Source organism: Carcharodon carcharias, unplaced genomic scaffold, assembly GCF_017639515.1.
Source record: "Carcharodon carcharias isolate sCarCar2 unplaced genomic scaffold, sCarCar2.pri scaffold_885_ctg1, whole genome shotgun sequence".
Taxonomy (NCBI): domain Eukaryota; kingdom Metazoa; phylum Chordata; class Chondrichthyes; order Lamniformes; family Lamnidae; genus Carcharodon; species Carcharodon carcharias.
Genome location: NW_024471144.1, coordinates 76,973 through 97,314, shown reverse-complemented (window position 1 = coordinate 97,314; position 20,342 = coordinate 76,973). Strand labels below are relative to the sequence as shown.

At 62.4% G+C, this 20,342-nt stretch overlaps 1 protein-coding gene across 1 annotated transcript; it reads right to left on the bottom strand.

Annotated features, from left to right (window-relative positions):
• Positions 1-3,877: 3,877 nt before the first annotated feature.
• pqbp1 (polyglutamine binding protein 1) lies at positions 3,878-20,326 on the bottom strand. The gene is made up of 6 exons (XM_041182638.1): positions 20,037-20,326; positions 11,125-11,254; positions 10,476-10,587; positions 8,989-9,089; positions 6,236-6,343; positions 3,878-3,951 (listed from the first exon to the last, which is right to left on the bottom strand). Exons 2-6 carry the CDS (start codon positions 11,189-11,191, stop codon positions 3,884-3,886), a joined length of 456 nt encoding a protein of 151 aa, XP_041038572.1. The 5' UTR covers positions 11,192-11,254; positions 20,037-20,326; the 3' UTR covers positions 3,878-3,883.
• Between the last annotated feature and the right edge of the window lie 16 nt (positions 20,327-20,342).

The following is a 20,342-nucleotide window of genomic DNA, read 5'->3' as shown; positions in this document are numbered from 1 at the left end:
GAGAGAGAGATATCGGAAGAGAGGGAGAGAGAGATATCGGAAGAGAGGGAGAGAGAGATATCGGAAGAGAGGGAGAGAGAGATATCGGAAGGGAGGGAGAGAGAGATATCGGAAGGGAGGGAGAGAGAGATATCGGAAGAGAAGGAGAGCGAGATATCGGAATAGAGGGAGAGAGAGATAGCGACAGGGAGGGAGGGCGAGAAGGAAGGAGAGATAGGGACAGGGAGGGAGGGCGAGAGGGAGGGAGAGATAGAGACAGGGAGGGAGGGCGAGAGGGAGGGAGAGATAGGGACAGGGAGGGAGGGCGAGAGGGAGGGAGAGATATGGACAGGGAGGGAGGGCGAGAGGGAGAGAGAGATATGGACAGGGAGGGAGGGCGAGAGGGAGAGAGAGATATGGACAGGGAGGGAGGGCGAGAGAGATATGGACAAGGAGGGAGGGCGAGAGGGAGAGAGAGATATGGACAGGGAGGGAGTGCGAGAGGGAGAGAGAGATATGGACAGGGAGGGAAGGCGAGAGGGAGAGAGAGATATGGACAGGGAGGGAAGGCGAGAGGGAGAGAGAGATATGGACAGGGAGGGAGGGCGAGAGGGAGAGAGATATGGATAGGGAGGGAAGGCGAGAGGGAGAGAGAGATATGGACAGGGAGGGAGGGCGAGAGGGAGAGAGAGATATGGACAGGGAGGGAGAGATATCGGAAGAGAGGGAGAGAGAGATATCGGAAGAGAGGGAGAGAGAGATATCGGAAGAGAGGGAGAGAGAGATATCGGAAGAGAGGGAGAGAGAGATATCGGAAGAGAGGGAGAGAGAGATATCGGAAGAGAGGGAGAGAGAGATATCGGAAGAGAGGGAGAGAGAGATATCGGAAGAGAGGGAGAGAGATATCGGAAGAGAGGCAGAGAGAGATATCGGAAGAGAGGGAGAGAGAGATATCGGAAGAGAGGGAGAGAGAGATATCGGAAGAGAGGGAGAGAGAGATATCGGAAGAGAGGGAGAGAGAGATATCGAAAGAGAGGGAGAGGGAGATATCGGAAGAGAGGGAGAGAGAGATATCGGAAGAGAGGGAGAGAGAGATATCGGAAGAGAGGGAGAGAGAGATATCGGAAGAGAGGGAGAGAGAGATATGGACAGGGAGGGAGGGCGAGAGGGAGAGAGAGATATGGACAGGGAGGGAGGGCGAGAGGGAGTGAGAGATATGGACAGGGAGGGAGGGCGAGAGGGAGAGAGAGATATTGACAGGGAGGGAGGGCGAGCGGGAGAGAGAGATATTGACAGGGAGGGAGGGCGAGAGGGAGAGAGAGATATCAAAAGAGAGGGAGGGAGAGATATCGACAGGGAGGGAGAGATATCGACAGGGAGGGAGAGATATCGACAGGGAGGGAGAGATATCGACAGGGAGGGAGAGATATCGACAGGGAGGGAGAGATATCGACAGGGAGGGAGAGATATCGACAGGGAGGGAGAGATATCGACAGGGAGGGAGAGATATCGACAGGGAGGGAGAGATATCGACAGGGAGGGAGAGATATCGACAGGGAGGGAGAGATATCGACAGGGAGGGAGAGAGGGAGAGATATCGACATGGGAGGGAGAGAGGGAGAGATATCGACAGGGAGTAGAGAGAGGGAGAGATGTCGACAGCGAGTAGAGAGAGGGAGAGATGTCGACAGGGAGGGAGAGAGGGAGAGATGTCGACAGGGAGGGAGAGATGTCGACAGGGAGGGAGAGAGGGAGAGATGTCGACAGGGAGGGAGAGAGGGAGAGATGTCGACAGGGAGGGAGAGAGGGAGAGATGTCGACAGGGAGGGAGAGAGGGAGAGATGTCGACAGGGAGGGAGAGAGGGAGAGATGTCGACAGGGAGGGAGAGAGGGAGAGATGTCGACAGGGAGGGAGAGAGGGAGAGATGTCGACAGGGAGGGAGAGAGGGAGAGATGTCGACAGGGAGGGAGAGAGGGAGAGATGTCGACAGGGAGGGAGAGAGGGAGAGATGTCGACAGGGAGGGAGAGAGGGAGAGATGTCGACAGGGAGGGAGAGAGGGAGAGATGTCGACAGGGAGGGAGAGAGGGAGAGATGTCGACAGGGAGGGAGAGAGGGAGAGATGTCGACAGGGAGGGAGAGAGGGAGAGATGTCGACAGGGAGGGAGAGAGGGAGAGAAGTCGACAGGGAGGGAGAGAAGTCGACAGGGAGGGAGAGAAATCGACAGGGAGGCAGAGATATCGACAGGGAGGCAGAGATATCGACAGGGAGGGAGAGATATCGACAGGGAGGGAGAGATATCGACAGGGAGGGAGAGATATCGACAGGGAGGGAGAGATATCGACAGGGAGGGAGAGATATCGACAGGGAGGGAGAGACATCGACAGGGAGGGAGAGACATCGACAGGGAGGGAGAGACATCGACAGGGAGGGAGAGACATCGACAGGGAGGGAGAGACATCGACAGGGAGGGAGAGACATCGACAGGGAGGGAGAGACATCGACAGGGTGGGAGAGATATCGACAGGGTGGGAGAGATATCGACAGGGTGGGAGAGATATCGACAGGGTGGGAGAGATATCGACAGGGTGGGAGAGATATCGACAGGGAGGGAGAGATATCGACAGGGAGGGAGAGATATCGACAGGGAGGGAGAGATATCGACAGGGAGGGAGAGATATCGACAGGGAGGGAGAGATATCGACAGGGAGGGAGAGATATCGACAGGGAGGGAGAGATATCGACAGGGAGGGAGAGATATCGACAGGGAGGGAGAGATATCGACAGGGAGGGAGAGATATCGACAGGGAGGGAGAGATATCGACAGGGAGGGAGAGATATCGACAGGGAGGGAGAGATATCGACAGGGAGGGAGAGATATCGACAGGGAGGGAGAGATATCGACAGGGAGGGAGAGATATCGACAGGGAGGGAGGGAGGGAGAGATATCGACAGGGAGGGAGAGAGGGAGAGATATCGACAGGGACGGAGAGAGGGACTGATATCGACAGGGAGGGAGAGAGGGACTGATATCGACAGGGAGGGAGAGGGGGAGAGATATCGACAGGGAGGGAGTGGGGGAGAGATATCGACAGGGAGGGAGAGAGGGAGAGATATCGACAGGGAGGGAGAGAGGGAGAGATATCGACAGGGAGGGAGAGAGGGAGAGATATCGACAGGGAGGGAGAGGGGGAGAGATATCGACAGGGAGGGAGAGGGGGAGAGATATCGACAGGGAGGGAGAGGGGGAGAGATATCGACAGGGAGGGAGAGGGGGAGAGATATCGACAGGGAGGGAGAGGGGGAGAGATATCGACAGGGAGGGAGAGGGGGAGAGATATCGACAGGGAGGGAGAGGGGGAGAGATATCGACAGGGAGGGAGAGGGGGAGAGATATCGACAGGGAGGGAGAGGGGGAGAGATATCGACAGGGAGGGAGAGGGGGAGAGATATCGACAGGGAGGGAGAGGGGGAGAGATATCGACAGGGAGGGAGAGGGGGAGAGATATCGACAGGGAGGGAGAGGGGGAGAGATATCGACAGGGAGGGAGAGGGGGAGAGATATCGACAGGGAGGGAGAGGGGGAGAGATATCGACAGGGAGGGAGAGGGGGAGAGATATCGACAGGGAGGGAGAGGGGGAGAGATATCGACAGGGAGGGAGAGGGGGAGAGATATCGACAGGGAGGGAGAGGGGGAGAGATATCGACAGGGAGGGAGAGGGGGAGAGATATCGAAGCGCAGAGATATCGAAAGAGAAACAGAGATATCGAAAGAGAGGGAGAGAGAGTTATGGAAAGAGAGGGAGAGAGAGATTTGGAAAGAGAGGTAGAGAGAGATATCGGATGAGAGGGAGAGACAATACGAGGGATGGAGTGAGGGAGATGATGTGGAGAATGAGCTACTCACCGCGGAGCATCGGAGTAAGCACTGGGGTCCATGGGATCCATACTGTCATCTTTCCGATCTCTCACTACAGGAACAGAATGGGTGTCAATTATCATCCATCACCTCAACCCCACACTCCCACCTGTCCCTGTGACACTCCAATAGTTACAGTTTGACATCCTGGAAATGATCCATTTATCTCCACGCTCTGGTTCCTGTTAGTTAGCCAATCCTCTATCCGAGCTCTGATATCATCTGCAACATCATGAGCTCAGATTTTGTGTGCCCCCTTTTATGTGGCATCTTATTACTCTTTATTGCTCATCACCCTGTGCATCCTAACAAGCATCCAATCTTCTATCCGAGCATTAATCTTCACAGTTCCCCATTAAACTCGATATATTCCAACTCATGTTACCTTCACTCCTCCTCCCACTGCCCTCCTTACATTCCCCCCGCCCTCCCCCACACTGTCCCTGCCCCCCCCCACACTCCCCCTGCCCCCCTCACACTCCTCCTCCCCCTGACCCTCCCCCAAAACTCCCCCTGCCCCCCCACACTCCTCCTCCTCCCCCTGCCCCTCCCCCACACTCCTCCTCCTCCCCCTGCCCCTCCCCCACACTCCCCCTGCCCCCCCACACTCCTCCTCCTCCCCCTGCCCCTCCCCCACACTCCTCCTCCTCCCCCTGCCCCTCCCCCACACTCCTCCTCCCCCTGACCCTCCCCCACACTCCTCCTCCCCCTGACCCTCCCCCACACTCCTCCTCCCCCTGACCCTCCCCCACACTCCTCCTCCTCCCCCTGCCCCCCACACTCCCCCTGCCCCCCCACACTCCTCCTCCTCCCCCTGCCCCTCCCCCTCATCCACCTGCCCCTCCCCCACACTCCTCCTCCTCCCCCTGCCCCTCTCCCACACTCCTCCTCCTCCCCCTGCCCCTCCCCCACACTCCTCCTCCCCCTGACCCTCCCCCACACTCCTCCTCCTCCCCCTGCCCCCCACACTCCTCCTCCTCCCCCTGCCCCCCCACACTCCTCCTCCTCCCCCTGCCCCTCCCCCACATTCCTCCTCCTCCCCCTGACCCTCCCCCACACTCCCCCTGCCCCCCCACACTCCTCCTCCTCCCCCTGCCCCTCCCCCACACTCCTCCTCCTCCCCCTGCCCCTCCCCCTCATCCACCTGCCCCCCCCACACTCCTCCTCCCCCTGCCCCTCTCCCACACTCCTCCTCCTCCCCCTGCCACCCCACACTCCTCCTCCTCCCCCTGCCCCTCCCCCTCATCCACCTGCCCCTCCCCCACACTCCTCCTCCTCCCCCTGCCCCTCTCCCACACTCCTCCTCCTCCCCCTGCCCCTCCCCCACATTCCTCCTCCCCCTGCCCCTCCCCCACACTCCACCTCCCCCTGCCCCTCCCAGACACTCCTCCTCCCCCTGCCCCTCGCGGACACTCCTCCTCCCCCTGCCCCTCGCGGACACTCCACCTCCCCCTGCCCCTCCCGGACACTCCTCCTCCCCCTGCCCCTCCCCCACACTCCTCCTCCTCCCCCTCCCCCACACTCCTCCTCCTCCCCCTCCCCCACACTCCTCCTCCTCCCCTTGCCCCTCTCCCACACTCCTCCTCCTCCCCCTGCCTCTCCCCCACACTCCTCCTCCTCCCCCTGCCCCTCCCCCACACTCCACCTCCCCCTGCCCCTCCCGGACACTCCTCCTCCCCCTGCCCCTCCCCCACACTCCTCCTCCTCCCCCTCCCCCACACTCCTCCTCCTCCCCCTCCCCCACACTCCTCCTCCTCCCCCTCCCCCACACTCCTCCTCCTCCCCCTCCCCCACACTCCTCCTCCTCCCTCTCCCATGCTCCCCCTGCCCCTCCCCCACACTCCTCCTCCCCCTGCCCCACACTCCTCCTCCCCTGCCCCTCCCCCTACCCCTGCCCCTCCCCCACGCTCCTCCCCCTGCCCCTCCCCCACACTCCTCCTCCCCCTGCCCCTCCCCCATACTCCTCCTCCCCCTGCCCCTCCCCCACACTCCGCCTCCCCCTGCCCCTCCTCCCCTGCCCCTCCCCCACATTCCTCCTGCCCCTGCCCCTCCAACACTCCCCCTTTCTCTGTTCTCCCCTTCACTCCTGAACCCTCTGCTCTCCCCCTCACACCTCCTTCCCTCATTCCTCCTCCCCCTGCAGAACTCCCCCACTCCCCGCTGCCCCCTCCACTCGCCACTCCTGCCCGTGGTCTGCACCGATGATGGACAATCTCTGAATGGGCAGTCACCAGCTGCCCCCTCCCTCCCCCGCCTTCTATAATCCCTGGCCCCTGGGCCTCAGCCACTCCAGGGGTATCCAGCGGAAGGAGTGGTCATGCCGGGATCCCGGTTACCTTTCCTCCCTTTGGGGTATCGGTGACCCTCGTCTCGCCGGGGGATCCACTTCTCCTTCAGTTCGTCCCGATCCCCGCGGTCAAACCTCTCCGACAGGTCGTCTGTGTCTGCAAACAGAGCAAAGGAGACGGGTCAGACAGGAGGAGGCAGCCGGGGCTGAGTGAGGAGGAGGGTGGGAGGGTGTCTGGGATCGGGTGGGGGCATCTGGGATTGGAATGGGGGGCTGGTCTGGGATCGGCTGCGGGCGTCTGGGATCGGCTGCGGGCGTCTGGGATCGGCTGCGGGCGTCTGGGATCGGCTGCGGGCGTCTGGGATGGGGTGGGGGTGTGAGGGTGTCTGGGATGGGGTGGGGGTGTCTGGGATGGGGTGGGGGTGTCTGGGATGGGGTGGGGGTGTCTGGGATGGGGTGGGGGTGTCTGGGATGGGGTGGGGGTGTCTGGGATGGGGTGGGGGTGTCTGGGATGGGGTGGGGGTGTCTGGGATGGGGTGGGGGTGTCTGGGATGGGGTGGGGGTGTCTGGGATGGGGTGGGGGTGTCTGGGATGGGGTGGGGGTGTCTGGGATGGGGTGGGGGTGTCTGGGATGGGGTGGGGGTGTCTGGGATGGGGTGGGGGTGTCTGGGATGGGGTGGGGGTGTCTGGGATGGGGTGGGGGTGTCTGGGATGGGGTGGGGGTGTCTGGGATGGGGTGGGGGTGTCTGGGATGGGGTGGGGGTGTGAGGGTGTCTGGGATCGGGTGGGGGTGTGAGGGTGTCTGGGATCGGGTGGGGGTGTCTGGGATGGGGTGGGGGTGTCTGGGATGGGGTGGGGGTGTCTGGGATGGGGTGGGGGTGTCTGGGATGGGGTGGGGGTGTCTGGGATGGGGTGGGGGTGTCTGGGATGGGGTGGGGGTGTCTGGGATGGGGTGGGGGTGTCTGGGATGGGGTGGGGGTGTCTGGGATGGGGTGGGGGTGTGAGGGTGTCTGGGATGGGGTGGGAGTGTGAGGGTGTCTGGGATCGGGTGGGGGTGTGAGGGTGTCTGGGATGGGGTGGGGGTGTCTGGGATGGGGTGGGAGTGTGAGGGTGTCTGGGATGGGGTGGGGGTGTGAGGGTGTCTGGGATGGGGTGGGAGTGTGAGGGTGTCTGGGATCGGGTGGGGGTGTGAGGGTGTCTGGGATGGGGTGGGGGTGTCTGGGATGGGGTGGGGGTGTCTGGGATGGGGTGGGGGTGTCTGGGATGGGGTGGGGGTGTGAGGGTGTCTGGGATGGGGTGGGGGTGTCTGGGATGGGGTGGGGGTGTCTGGGATGGGGTGGGGGTGTCTGGGATGGGGTGGGGGTGTCTGGGATGGGGTGGGGGTGTCTGGGATGGGGTGGGGGTGTCTGGGATGGGGTGGGGGTGTCTGGGATGGGGTGAGGGTGTCTGGGATGGGGTGAGGGTGTCTGGGATGGGGTGGGGGTGTCTGGGATGGGGTGGGGGTGTCTGGGATGGGGTGGGGGTGTCTGGGATGGGGTGGGGGTGTCTGGGATGGGGTGAGGGTGTCTGGGATGGGGTGAGGGTGTCTGGGATGGGGTGAGGGTGTCTGGGATGGGGTGAGGGTGTCTGGGATGGGGTGAGGGTGTGAGGGTGTCTGGGATGGGGTGGGGGTGTCTGGGATGGGGTGGGGGTGTGAGGGTGTCTGGGATGGGGTGGGGGTGTCTGGGATGGGGTGGGGGTGTCTGGGATGGGGTGGGGGTGTGAGGGTGTCTGGGATGGGGTGGGGGTGTCTGGGATGGGGTGGGGGTGTCTGGGATGGGGTGGGGGTGTCTGGGATGGGGTGGGGGTGTCTGGGATGGGGTGGGGGTGTCTGGGATGGGGTGGGGGTGTCTGGGATGGGGTGGGGGTGTCTGGGATGGGGTGAGGGTGTGAGGGTGTCTGGGATGGGGTGGGGGTGTCTGGGATGGGGTGAGGGTGTGAGGGTGTCTGGGATGGGGTGAGGGTGTGAGGGTGTCTGGGTTGGGGTGGGGGTGTCTGGGATGGGGTGGGGGTGTCTGGGATGGGGTGGGGGTGTCTGGGATGGGGTGGGGGTGTCTGGGATGGGGTGGGGGTGTCTGGGATGGGGTGAGGGTGTGAGGGTGTCTGGGATGGGGTGCGGGTGTCTGGGATGGGGTGGGGGTGTGAGGGTGTCTGTGATGGGGTGGGGGTGTCTGGGATGGGGTGGGGGTGTGAGGGTGTCTGGGATGGGGTGGGGGTGTGAGGGTGTCTGGGATGGGGTGCGGGTGTGAGGGTGTCTGGGATGGGGTGGGGGTGTGAGGGTGTCTGGGATGGGGTGGGGGTGTGAGGGTGTCTGGGATGGGGTTGAGGTGTCTGGGATGGGGTGGGGGTGTGAGGGTGTCTGGGATGGGGTGGGGGTGTGAGGGTGTCTGGGATGGGGTGGGGGTGTCTGGGATGGGGTGGGGGTGTCTGGGATGGGGTGTGAGGGTGTCGGTGATGGGGTGGGGGTGTCTGGGATGGGGTGGGGGTGTCTGGGATGGGGTGGGGGTGTCTGGGATGGGGTGGGGGTGTCTGGGATGGGGTGGGGGTGTCTGGGATGGGGTGGGGGTGTCTGGGATGGGGTGGGGGTGTCTGGGATGGGGTGGGGGTGTCTGGGATGGGGTGGGGGTGTCTGGGATGGGGTGGGGGTGTCTGGGATGGGGTGGGGGTGTCTGGGATGGGGTGGGGGTGTCTGGGATGGGGTGAGGGTTGGGGTAGGTCAGGGACAGAGGGGGTAAAGTGAGGGAGAGCCTGTCATCCTCTTACCTTTGAACTTGCTGGCTGGCTTGGTAATGACAGCTGCTGCATCAGTGGGTGAGAGCCACGAGACTAAATCCGATTCAATATTCCAGTAATAGGGAAGGCCACTGGAGACAGAGGGGAAAAATCATCACTTACAGGGTGGTGGGGAGGGGGAGGATGGAGGGAGGGGGGAGGGGGAGGGGGAGGGATCGCGGCGGGAGGTGGGAGGGGGATGTGGGAGGGGGGGATGGTGGGAGGGGAAGGGGGGGCAGTGGGAAGGGGGGCGGAGGGAGGGTAGATGGCGGGTGGGGGCGACGGGCGGGTGGACGGCGGGGGGGGGCGATGGGAGGCGGGGTGATGGTGGGGGGGGGGGGGGGGCGATGGGAGGGGGGGGCGATGGGAGGGGGGGGGCGCGATGGGGGGGGGGCGATGGGAGGGGGGGGGGCGATGGGAGGGGGGGGGCGATGGGAAGGGGGGGGGCGATGGGAGGGGGGGGGGCGATGGGGAGGGGGGGGGGGGGGGGGGGTGGGGGGGGGAAGGGGGGGGGGGGGGGGGGGGGGGGGGGGGGGGGGGGGGGGGGGGGGGGGGGAGGGGGGGGGGGGGGGGGGGGGGGGGGGGGGGGGGGGGGGGGGGGGGGGGGGGGGGGGGGGGGGGGGGGGGGGGGGGGGGGGGGGGTGGGGGGGGGGGGGGGGGGGGGGGGGGGGGGGGGGGGGGGGGGGGGGGGGGGGGGGGGGGGGGGGGGGGGGGGGGGGGGGGGGGGGGGGGGGGGGGGGGGGGGGGGGGGGGGGGGGGGGGGGGGGGGGGGGGGGGGGGGGGGGGGGGGGTTGGTGGGGGGGGGGGGGGGGGGGGGGCGCGATGGGGGGGGGGGGGGGGGGGGGGGGTGGGGGGGGGGGGGGGGGGGGGGGGGGGGGGGGGGGGGGGGGTGGGGGGGGGGGGGGGGGGGGGGGGGGGGGGGGGGGGGGGGGGGGGGGGGGGGGGGGGGGGGGGGGGGGGGGGGGGGGGGGGGGGGGGGGGGGGGCGATGGGAGGGGGGGCGATGGGAGGGGGGGGCGATGGGAGGGGGGGGCGATGGGAGGGGGGGGGGCGATGGGAGGGGGGGGGCGATGGGAGGGGGGGGGGGCGATGGGAGGGGGGGGGGGCGATGGGAGGGGGGGGCGATGGGAGGGGGGGGGCGATGGGAGGGGGGGCGATGGGAGGGGGGGTCGATGGGAGGGGGAGGCGATGGGAGGGGGAGGCGATGGGAGGGGGGGGGTCGATGGGAGGGGGAGGCGATGGGAGGGGGGGGCGATGGGAGGGGGGGGGGGCGATGGGAGGGGGGGGCGATGGGAGGGGGGGGGCGATGGGAGGGGGGGGGCGATGGGAGGGGGGGGGGCGATGGGAGGGGGAGGCGATGGGAGGGGGGGGCGATGGGAGGGGGGATGGTGGAAGGGGGGACAGTGGAAGGGTGGGACGGGGGTAGGGGAACGGTGGAGGGGGGTGTTGCACCCTCTGAATTCCCTCGGTGTTACTCACCTGCTGGGCTCGAAGACCTTGTACCAGTTCGGCGGGAGCTTCTCCAGACGGGTGGCTTCATAATCCACATGGTCATCATCGTAATCCTCAGCGATAATCTCCTCATCGGGTTCTGGGGGTCCAGATTCACAGGGAGGGCGAGGCAGGAGAGAGAAGGAAATCATTGTGAGAGTGAAAAGGTGGGACTCATAATGTAAACTAACATTAGGGAGGGGGCTCATTATCCTGAATGGTTCCCAATCTCAACCCTTCTGGCAAGAGAGGGAGAAGACAGGGAATAGAGGGGGGGAATAGAGCGGGAGAGGCGGAGGGCGGGAGTGGGGGGAGGGCTCCCCCTGGATAACAGTCTCAGAGCCGGACCCGCCCTCACCGTCGAGTGCCTCAGGGTGACCCCACCCCCAGGGGCCTCAGGGTGGCCCTGAGACAGCCAGGGAGGGAGGTGGGGGATGAGGCAGGGCTGTGTACATCCTGATCTCTGACTGCAGCACCTGGGGCCAGTTCCCTGAGGAACGATGGGGAAGTGACGGGGTCAGTAAAGCCCCAGGGCTCGAGGGCTGAGCGGTCTGACCATCGGCAGTAACTGAGGCTATTGCATGGCCCGGGGGTCCTGGCTGCTCGTGTGACAGGGGCCTGGGCCTGATACCATTACCTGGCTCCACGTGCTTGAGAATCCCTCGCTTTGCCAGGCGGGTTTGCAGTGCCAAGGGGAGAGGCATTGCCAAACGAACCACACACAACCAGGCCTGCCAATGGAAGCTGTCCAGCAGGCACGGTCCAATCTGAAAGCAAAGACAACTCACATTTCAACACCATCTGCCTCATGAAAAGCTAAAAACACCTCACAGCCAATAACGAACATCTGAAACATGGTCGCTATTGTAATCGTCAGCTAAACTGTGCAGCCAGAATTGTCTTTTTCGAGATTTCTCTTGAGGGATAAAGTATTGGTTCCAGGACAGAGGAGAACTCCCCCCGTCCCCCGTTCTCTGAGGGTGGGTCTTCTTTGTCAATCTGAAGGGAGTCATAAAACCCATCTGGTCTGAAGTTTCAACTGCAAAACAGCTCCTCCAACAGTGCGGCGCTCCCTCAGCGCTGACCCTCCAACAGTGTGGCGCTCCCTCAGCGCTGACCCTCCAACAGTGCGGCACTCCCTCAGCACTGACCCTCCGACAGTGCGACGCTCCCTCAGCGCTGACTCTCCAACAGTGCGGCACTCCCTCAGCGCTGACCCTCCAACAGTGCAGCGCTCCCTCAGCGCTGACCCTCCGACAGTGCGACGCTCCCTCAGCGCTGACCCTCCGACAGCGCGGCGCTCCCTCAGCACTGACCCTCCGACAGTGCGGCACTCCCTCAGCGCTGACCCTCCGACAGTGCGGCACTCCCTCAGCGCTGACCCTCCGACAGTGCGGCGCTCCCTCAGCACTGACCCTCCGACAGTGCGGCACTCCCTCAGCGCTGACCCTCCGACAGTGCGGCACTCCCTCAGCGCTGACCCTCCGACAGTGCGGCACTCCCTCAGCGCTGACCCTCCGACAGTGCGGCGCTCCCTCAGCACTGACCCTCCGACAGTGCGACGCTCCCTCAGCGCTGACTCTCCAACAGTGCGGCACTCCCTCAGCGCTGACCCTCCAACAGTGCGGCGCTCCCTCAGCGCTGACCCTCCGACAGTGCGACGCTCCCTCAGCGCTGACCCTCCGACAGCGCGGCGCTCCCTCAGCACTGACCCTCCGACAGTGCGGCACTCCCTCAGCGTTGACCCTCCGACAGTGCGGCACTCCCTCAGCGCTGACCCTCCGACAGTGCGGCACTCCCTCAGCGCTGACCCTCCGACAGTGCGGCACTCCCTCAGAACTGACCCTCCGACAGTGCGGTGCTCCCTCAGCACTGACCCTCCCACAGTGCGGCGCTCCCTCAGCACTGACCCTCCCACAGTGCGGCGCTCCCTCAGTACTGACCATCTGACAGTGCGGCACTCCCTCAGCGCTGACCCTCCGACAGTGTGGCGCTCCCTCAGTACTGACCCTCTGACAGTGCGGCACTCCCTCAGCGCTGACCCTCCGACAGTGTGGCGCTCCCTCAGCGCTGACCCTCCGACAGTGTGGCGCTCCCTCAGCGCTGACCCTCCGACAGTGTGGCGCTCCCTCAGCACTGACCCACCGACAGTGCAGCGCTCCCTCAGTACTGACCCTCCGACAGTGCGGCACTCCCTCAGCACTGACCCTCCGACAGTGCAGCGCTCCCTCAGTACTGACCCTCTGACAGTGTGGCGCTCCCTCAGCACTGACCCTCCGACAGTGCAGCACTCCCTCAGTACTGACCCTCCGACAGTGCAGCGCTCCCTCAGTACTGACCCTCTGACAGTGCAGCACTCCCTCAGTACTGACCCTCCGACAGTGCAGCACTCCCTCAGTACTGACCCTCTGACAGTGCGGCACTCCCTCAGCACTGACCCTCTGACAGTGCGGCACTCCCTCAGTACTGACCCTCCCACAGTGCGGCGCTCCCTCAGCGCTGACCCTCCGACAGTGCGGCACTCCCTCAGTACTGACCCTCCGACAGTATGGCGCTCCCTCAGCACTGACCCTCCGACAGTTTGGCGCTCCCTCAGCACTGACCCTCCGACAGTGCGGCGCTCCCTCAGCGCTGACCCTCTGACAGTGTGGCGCTCCCTCAGCGCTGACCCTCTGACAGTGCCGCAATCCCTCAGCGCTGACCCTCTGACAGTGCGGCGCTCCCTCAGCACTGACCCTCTGACAGTTCGGCGCTCCCTCAGCACTGACCCTCTGACAGTGCAGCACTCCCTCAGTGCTAACCCTCTGACAGTGCAGCACTCCCTCAGCACTGACCCTCTGACAGTGCAGCACTCCCTCAGCACTGACCCTCCGACAGTGCGGCACTCCCTCAGCACTGACCCTCTGACAGTGTGGCACTCCCTCAGCACTGACCCTCCGACAGCGCGGCGCTCCCTCAGCACTGACCCTCTGACAGTGCGGCGCTCCCTCAGCACTGACCCTCTGACAGTGCGGCGCTCCCTCAGCACTGACCCTCTGACAGTGCAGCACTCCCTCAGTGCTGACCCTCTGACAGTGCAGCACTCCCTCAGCACTGACCCTCCGACAGTGCGGCACTCCCTCAGCACTGACCCTCCGACAGTGCGGCACTCCCTCAGCACTGACCCTCTGACAGTGTGGCACTCCCTCAGCACTGACCCTCCGACAGCGCGGCGCACCCTCAGCACTGACCCTCTGACAGTGCAGCACTCCCTCAGTACTGACCCTCTGACAGTGCGGCGCTCCCTCAGTACTGACCCTCTGACAGTGCAGCACTCCCTCAGTACTGACCCTCTGACAGTGCAGCACTCCCTCAGCACTGACCCTCCCACAGTGCAGCACTCCCTCAGCACTGACCCTCTGACAGTGCAGTACTCCCTCAGCACTGACCCTCTGACAGTGCAGTACTCCCTCAGCACTGACCCTCTGACAGTGCAGCACTCCCTCAGCACTGACCCTCTGACAGTGCAGTACTCCCTCAGCACTGACCCTCCGACAGTGCAGTACTCCCTCAGCACTGACCCTATGACAGTGCAGCACTCCTCAGCACTGACCCTCCGACAGTGCAGTACTCCCTCAGCACTGACCCTCTGACAGTGTGGCGCTCCCTCAGCACTGACCCTCTGACAGTGCAGCACTCCCTCAGTACTGACCCTCCGACAGTGCAGCACTCCCTCAGTACTGACCCTCCGACAGTGCAGCACTCCCTCAGTTCTGCTTCTCTGACAGTGTAGCCTTCCCTCAGTACTTACCCTATTACAGTGCAGCACTCCCTCAGCACTGACCCTCCGACAGTGCAGTACTCCCACAGTACTGATCCTCTGACAGTGCAGCACTCCCTCAGCACTGACCCTCCGACAGTGCAGTACTCCCACAGTACTGACTCTCTGACAGTGTGGCGCTCCCTCAGTACTGACTCTCTGACAGTGCAGCACTCCCTCAGTACTGGCCCTCTGACAGTGCAGCACTCCCTCAGTACTGACCCTCCGACAGTGCAGCACTCCCTCAGTACTGACCCTCCGACAGTGCAGCACTCCCTCAGTACTGACTCTCTGACAGTGTGGCGCTCCCTCAGCACTGACCCTCTGACAGTGCAGCACTCCCTCAGCACTGACCCTCTGACAGTGTGGCACTCCCTCAGTACTGACTCTCTGACAGTGTGGCGCTCCCTCAGTACTGACTCTCTGACAGTGCAGAACTCCCTCAGTACTGGCCCTCTGACAGTGCAGCACTCCCTCAGTACTGACCCTCCGACAGTGCAGCACTCCCTCAGTACTGACTCTCTGACAGTGTGGCGCTCCCTCAGCACTGACCCTCTGACAGTGCAGCACTCCCTCAGCACTGACCCTCTGACAGTGCAGCACTCCCTCAGCACTGACCCTCTGACAGTGTGGCACTCCCTCAGTACTGACTCTCTGACAGCGCGGCGCTCCCTCAGCACTGACCCTCAGACAGTGCGGCGCTCCCTCAGCACTGACCCTCAGACAGTGCAGCGCTCCCTCAGTACTGACCCTCAGACAGTGCGGCGCTCCCTCAGCACTGACCCTCTGACAGTGTGGCGCTCCCTCAGCACTGACCCTCTGACAGTGTGGCACTCCCTCAGTACTGACTCTCTGACAGCGCGGCGCTCCCTCAGCACTGACCCTCAGACAGTGCGGCGCTCCCTCAGTACTGACCCTCAGACAGTGCGGCGCTCCCTCAGCACTGACCCTCTGACAGTGTGGCACTCCCTCAGCACTGACCCTCTGACAGTGTGGCGCTCCCTCAGCACTGACCCTCTGACAGTGCGGCGCTCCCTCAGCACTGACCCTCTGACAGTGCGGCGCTCCCTCAGCACTGACCCTCTGACAGTGCGGCGCTCCCTCAGCACTGACCCTCTGACAGTGTGGCGCTCCCTCAGCACTGACCCTCTGACAGTGCAGCACTCCCTCAGCACTGACCCTCTGACAGTGCAGCGCTCCCTCAGCACTGACCCTCTGACAGTGCGGCGCTCCCTCAGCACTGACCCTCTGACAGTGCGGCGCTCCCTCAGCACTGACCCTCTGACAGTGCGGCGCTCCCTCAGCACTGACCCTCTGACAGTGCAGCACTCCCTCAGTACTGACCCTCTGACAGTGCAGCACTCCCTCAGTACTGACCCTCCGACAGTGCGGCACTCCCTCAGCACTGACCCTCTGACAGTGCGGCGCTCCCTCAGCACTGACCCTCCCACAGTGCGGCTCTCCCTCAGCACCGACCCTCTGACAGTGTGGCACTCCCTCAGCACTGACCCTCTGACAGTGCGGCTCTCCCTCAGTACTGACCCTCTGACAGTGCGGCACTCCGTCAGCACTGACCCTCTGACAGTGTGGCGCTCCCTCAGCACTGACCCTCCCACAGTGTGGCGCTCCCTCAGCACTGACCCTCTGACAGTGCAGCACTCCCTCAGTACTGACCCTCCGACAGTGCAGCACTCCCTCAGTACTGACCCTCCGACAGTGCAGCACTCCCTCAGTTCTGCTTCTCTGACAGTGTAGCCTTCCCTCAGTACTTACCCTATTACAGTGCAGCACTCCCTCAGCACTGACCCTCCGACAGTGCAGTACTCCCACAGTACTGACCCTCTGACAGTGCAGCACTCCCTCAGTACTGACCCTCCGACAGTGCAGCACTCCCTCAGTACTGACACTCTGACAGTGTGGCGCTCCCTCAGCACTGACCCTCTGACAGTGCAGCACTCCCTCAGCACTGACCCTCTGACAGTGCAGCACTCCCTCAGCACTGACCCTCTGACAGTGTGGCACTCCCTCAGTACTGACTCTCTGACAGCGCGGCGCTCCCTCAGCACTGACCCTCAGACAGTGCGGCGCTCCCTCAGCACTGACCCTCAGACAGTGTGGCACTCCCTCAGTACTGACCCTCTGACAGTGCAGCACTCCCTCAGTACTGACCCTCTGACAGTGCAGCACTCCCTCAGCACTGACCCTCCGACAGTGCGGCACTCCCTCAGCACTGACCCTCTGACAGTGCAGCACTCCCTCAGTACTGACCCTCTGACAGTGCAGCACTCCCTCTGTACTGACCCTCCGACAGTGCAGCACTCCCTCAGTACTGACCCTCTGACAGTGCAGCACTCCCTCAGTACTGACCCTCTGACAGTGCAGCACTCCCTCAGCACTGACCCTCTGACAGTGCAGCACTCCCTCAGTACTGACCCTCTGACAGTGCGGCGCTCCCTCAGCACTGACCCTCCGACAGTGCGGCACTCCCTCAGTACTGACCCTCTGACAGTGAGGCACTCCCTCAGTACTGACCCTCTGACAGTGCGGCACTCCCTCAGCACTGACCCTCTGACAGTGCAGCACTCCCTCAGTACTGACCCTCTGGCAGTGCAGCACTACCTCAGTACTGACCCTCTGGCAGTGCAGCACTCCCTCAGCACTGACCCTCTGGCAGTGCAGCACTCCCTCAGTACTGACCCTCCGACAGTGCGGCACTCCCTCAGCACTGACCCTCTGACAGTGCAGCACTCCCTCAGCACTGACCCTCCCACAGTGCGGCACTCTCTCAGCACTGACCCTCCCACAGTGCAGCACTCCCTCAGTACTGACCCTCTGACAGTGCAGCACTCCCTCAGTACTGACCCTCTGACAGTGCAGCACTCCCTCAGCACTGACCCTCTGACAGTGCAGCACTCCCTCAGCACTGACCCTCTGGCAGTGCAGCACTCTCTCAGTACTGACCCTCTGGCAGTGCAGCACTCCCTCAGTACTGACCCTCCGACAGTGCGGCACTCCCTCAGTACTGACCCTCCGACAGTGCGGCACTCCCTCAGCACTGACCCTCTGACAGTGCAGCACTCCCTCAGCACTGACCCTCCCACAGTGCGGCACTCCCTCAGCACTGACCCTCCCACAGTGCGGCTCTCCCTCAGTACTGACCCTCTGACAGTGCGGCACTCCCTCAGCACTGACCCTCTGACAGTGCAGCACTCCCTCAGTACTGACCCTCTGGCAGTGCAGCACTACCTCAGTACTGACCCTCTGGCAGTGCAGCACTCCCTCAGCACTGACCCTCTGGCATTGCAGCACTCCCTCAGTACTGACCCTCCGACAGTGCGGCACTCCCTCAGCACTGACCCTCTGACAGTGCAGCACTCCCTCAGCACTGACCCTCCCACAGTGCGGCACTCCCTCAGCACTGACCCTCCGACAGTGCAGCACTCCCTCAGTACTGACCCTCTGACAGTGCAGCACTCCCTCAGTACTGACCCTCTGACAGTGCAGCACTCCCTCAGCACTGACCCTCTGACAGTGCAGCACTCCCTCAGCACTGACCCTCTGGCAGTGCAGCACTCCCTCAGTACTGACCCTCCGACAGTGCGGCACTCCCTCAGCACTGACCCTCTGACAGTGCAGCACTCCCTCAGCACTGACCCTCCCACAGTGCGGCACTCCCTCAGCACTGTGGAATGTGTCGGGACTGGCATATGGGTCTCTGGAGCTCAAACAGGCTATTATCATGGCTGAGGTCTGAAGAATTGGGTTGCACAGGAACTGAGCACAGAACTCGCCTCCAGTATTACTGAACTTCAACTAAACGTTTTCCACAGCCTCTTCCTTCCCCTCCGTCAATATTGCCCAGGGCCCACTGAAATACGCTTTTGTCCTCTTCCCTTTTTTACTGCAATCTGCACATTTGAAATCTTGCATTTTTCTCAGTCACAACGGGGTGAGAGGCTCCCTCTCACACCAGCGGAAATCTCTCGGCACAGCCCCGTTCTGTGAAGATTCCTGCCTCAGTCACTGTGGGGAGAGCAGGGCAACAGTTCTCACAGGAACTTGCCTCTCATCATTCCCACCTTTGTATGGCGTTCAAACCACGTGTGTGTGTGTGGATCAGAGTGAGATCTGAACTCTCAGTATCAGTGCACAGTGAGGGGATTTACATAGGATCTCATTTTCCTTCACAACAACCGTCCGGACATGTCAGTGAATATCATGTGCATCACAGCCATTTTTAGGTCTGGCAGCATCGGCGGAGAAGAAAAGAGTTAACGTTTCGAGTCTTCATGATCCTTCCACAAAACTGAGTGAATATAAGGAGAGGGGTGAAATTTAAGCTGGTTTAAGGTGGTGGGGGGGGGGGGGCTGTGGTTGTAGGGACAAACAAGCAGTGATAGGAGCAGATAATCAAAAGATGTCACAGAAAAAGGAACAAAAGAACACAGAGGTGTTGAAGTTGGTGATATTATCTAAACAAATGTGCTAATTAAGAAAGGATGGCAGGACTCAAGGTACAGCTCTAGTGGGGGTGGGGTGGAAAGAGTAGCAGGGCATAAAATATTTTAAAATAATGGAAATCGGTGGGAAAAGAAAAATCTGTCGCTTGCCATTTTAACACCCCACCCTGCTCTCTTGCCCACATGTCTGTCCTTGGCTTGCTGCATTGTTCCAGTGAAGCCCAACACAAACTGGAGGAACAGCACCTCATCTTCCGACTAGGCACTTTACAGCCTTCCGGACTGAATATTGAATTCAACAACTTTAAGTCTTCAGCTCCCTCCTCCATTCCCACCCCCTTTTTGTTTCTTCCCCCTTCCTTTTATTTTTTCCAATAATTTATATAGATTTTTCTTTTCCCACCTATTTCCATTATTTTCAAATCTTTTATGCCCTGCTACTCTTTCCACCCCACCCCCACTAGAGCTATACCTTGAGTGCCCTACCATCCATTCTTAATAGCACATTCGTTTAGATAATATCACCAACTTCAACACCTCTTTGTTCCTTTGTTCTTTTGTCTGTGACATCTTTTGATGATCTGCTCCTATCACTGCTTGTTTGTCCCAACAACCACACCCCCCTCCACTTCTCTCCCCCACAACCTTAAACCAGCTTATATTTCACCCCTCACCTTGGATTCACCCAGTTCTGTTGAAGGGTCATGAGGACTCGAAACGTCAACTCTTATCTTCTCCGCCGATGCTGCCAGACCTGCTGAGTTTTTCCAGGTATTTCTGTTTCTGTTTTGGATTTCCAGCATCCGCAGTTTTTTTGTTTTTATCTTTTCGTTTTTAACAGCCATTGTAACCCTGTTCAGCCTGGCCCCATGCTCACACCCCAGGTCAGAGGTCACGCTCACACCCCAGGCCAGAGGTCAGGGTGCCGGGGTCACGCTCACACCCCAGGCCAGAGGTCAGGGAGCCGGGGTAACGCTCATACCCCAGGTCAAAGGTCAGGGTGCCGGGTCACGCTCACACCTCAGGTCAGAGGTCAGGGAGCTCGGGTCACGCTCACACCCCAGGTCGGAGGTCAGGTTGCCGAGGTCACGCTCACACCCCAGGTCGGAGGTCAGGTTGCCGAGGTCACGCTCACACCCCAGGTCAGAGGTCAGGGAGCCGGGGTCAGGCTCACACCCCAGGTCAGGGAGCTGGGGTCAGGCTCACACCCCAGGTCGGAGGTCAGGGAGCCGGGGTCAGGCTCACACCCCAGGTCGGAGGTCAGGGTGATAATGTTTCAGAATTACTCACATTCCTTGCTGATTTTGAAGAATTTATTGCGAAGATTTGCCTATTTTTCACTGCGATGGTGAATTCTGGCGGTCGCTCCTTTTAGACGTCACGAAACCTGCGACCGAAAACGTGGTCCGGCGGGTAAGCGTCCAATCATATTCAGGAGGCTATTGCGGCTCAAAGTGTTTGTTGGTAACGGTGAGAAATCCCTGTCCCTCCCCTCACGGAGCGAAGCCGCGATAGAGAGACATGCAGCGGGGACTAGGCCTCAGCGTGTGACGTCACGGCGATGCAACGACACAAGCGTACTGACGTCAAAAAGGG

Coding starts and splice junctions, on each gene's coding strand:
- pqbp1 (XM_041182638.1), bottom strand. CDS start 11,191: ATGCCTCTCCCCTTGGCACTGCAAACCCGCCTGGCAAAGCGAGGGATT. Junction 9,090..10,475: donor AAGGTCTTCGAGCCCAGCAG/GTGAGTAACACC, acceptor CTCTGTCTCCAG/TGGCCTTCCCTATTACTGGA. Junction 6,344..8,988: donor GCCAGCCAGCAAGTTCAAAG/GTAAGAGGATGA, acceptor CTCTGTTTGCAG/ACACAGACGACCTGTCGGAG.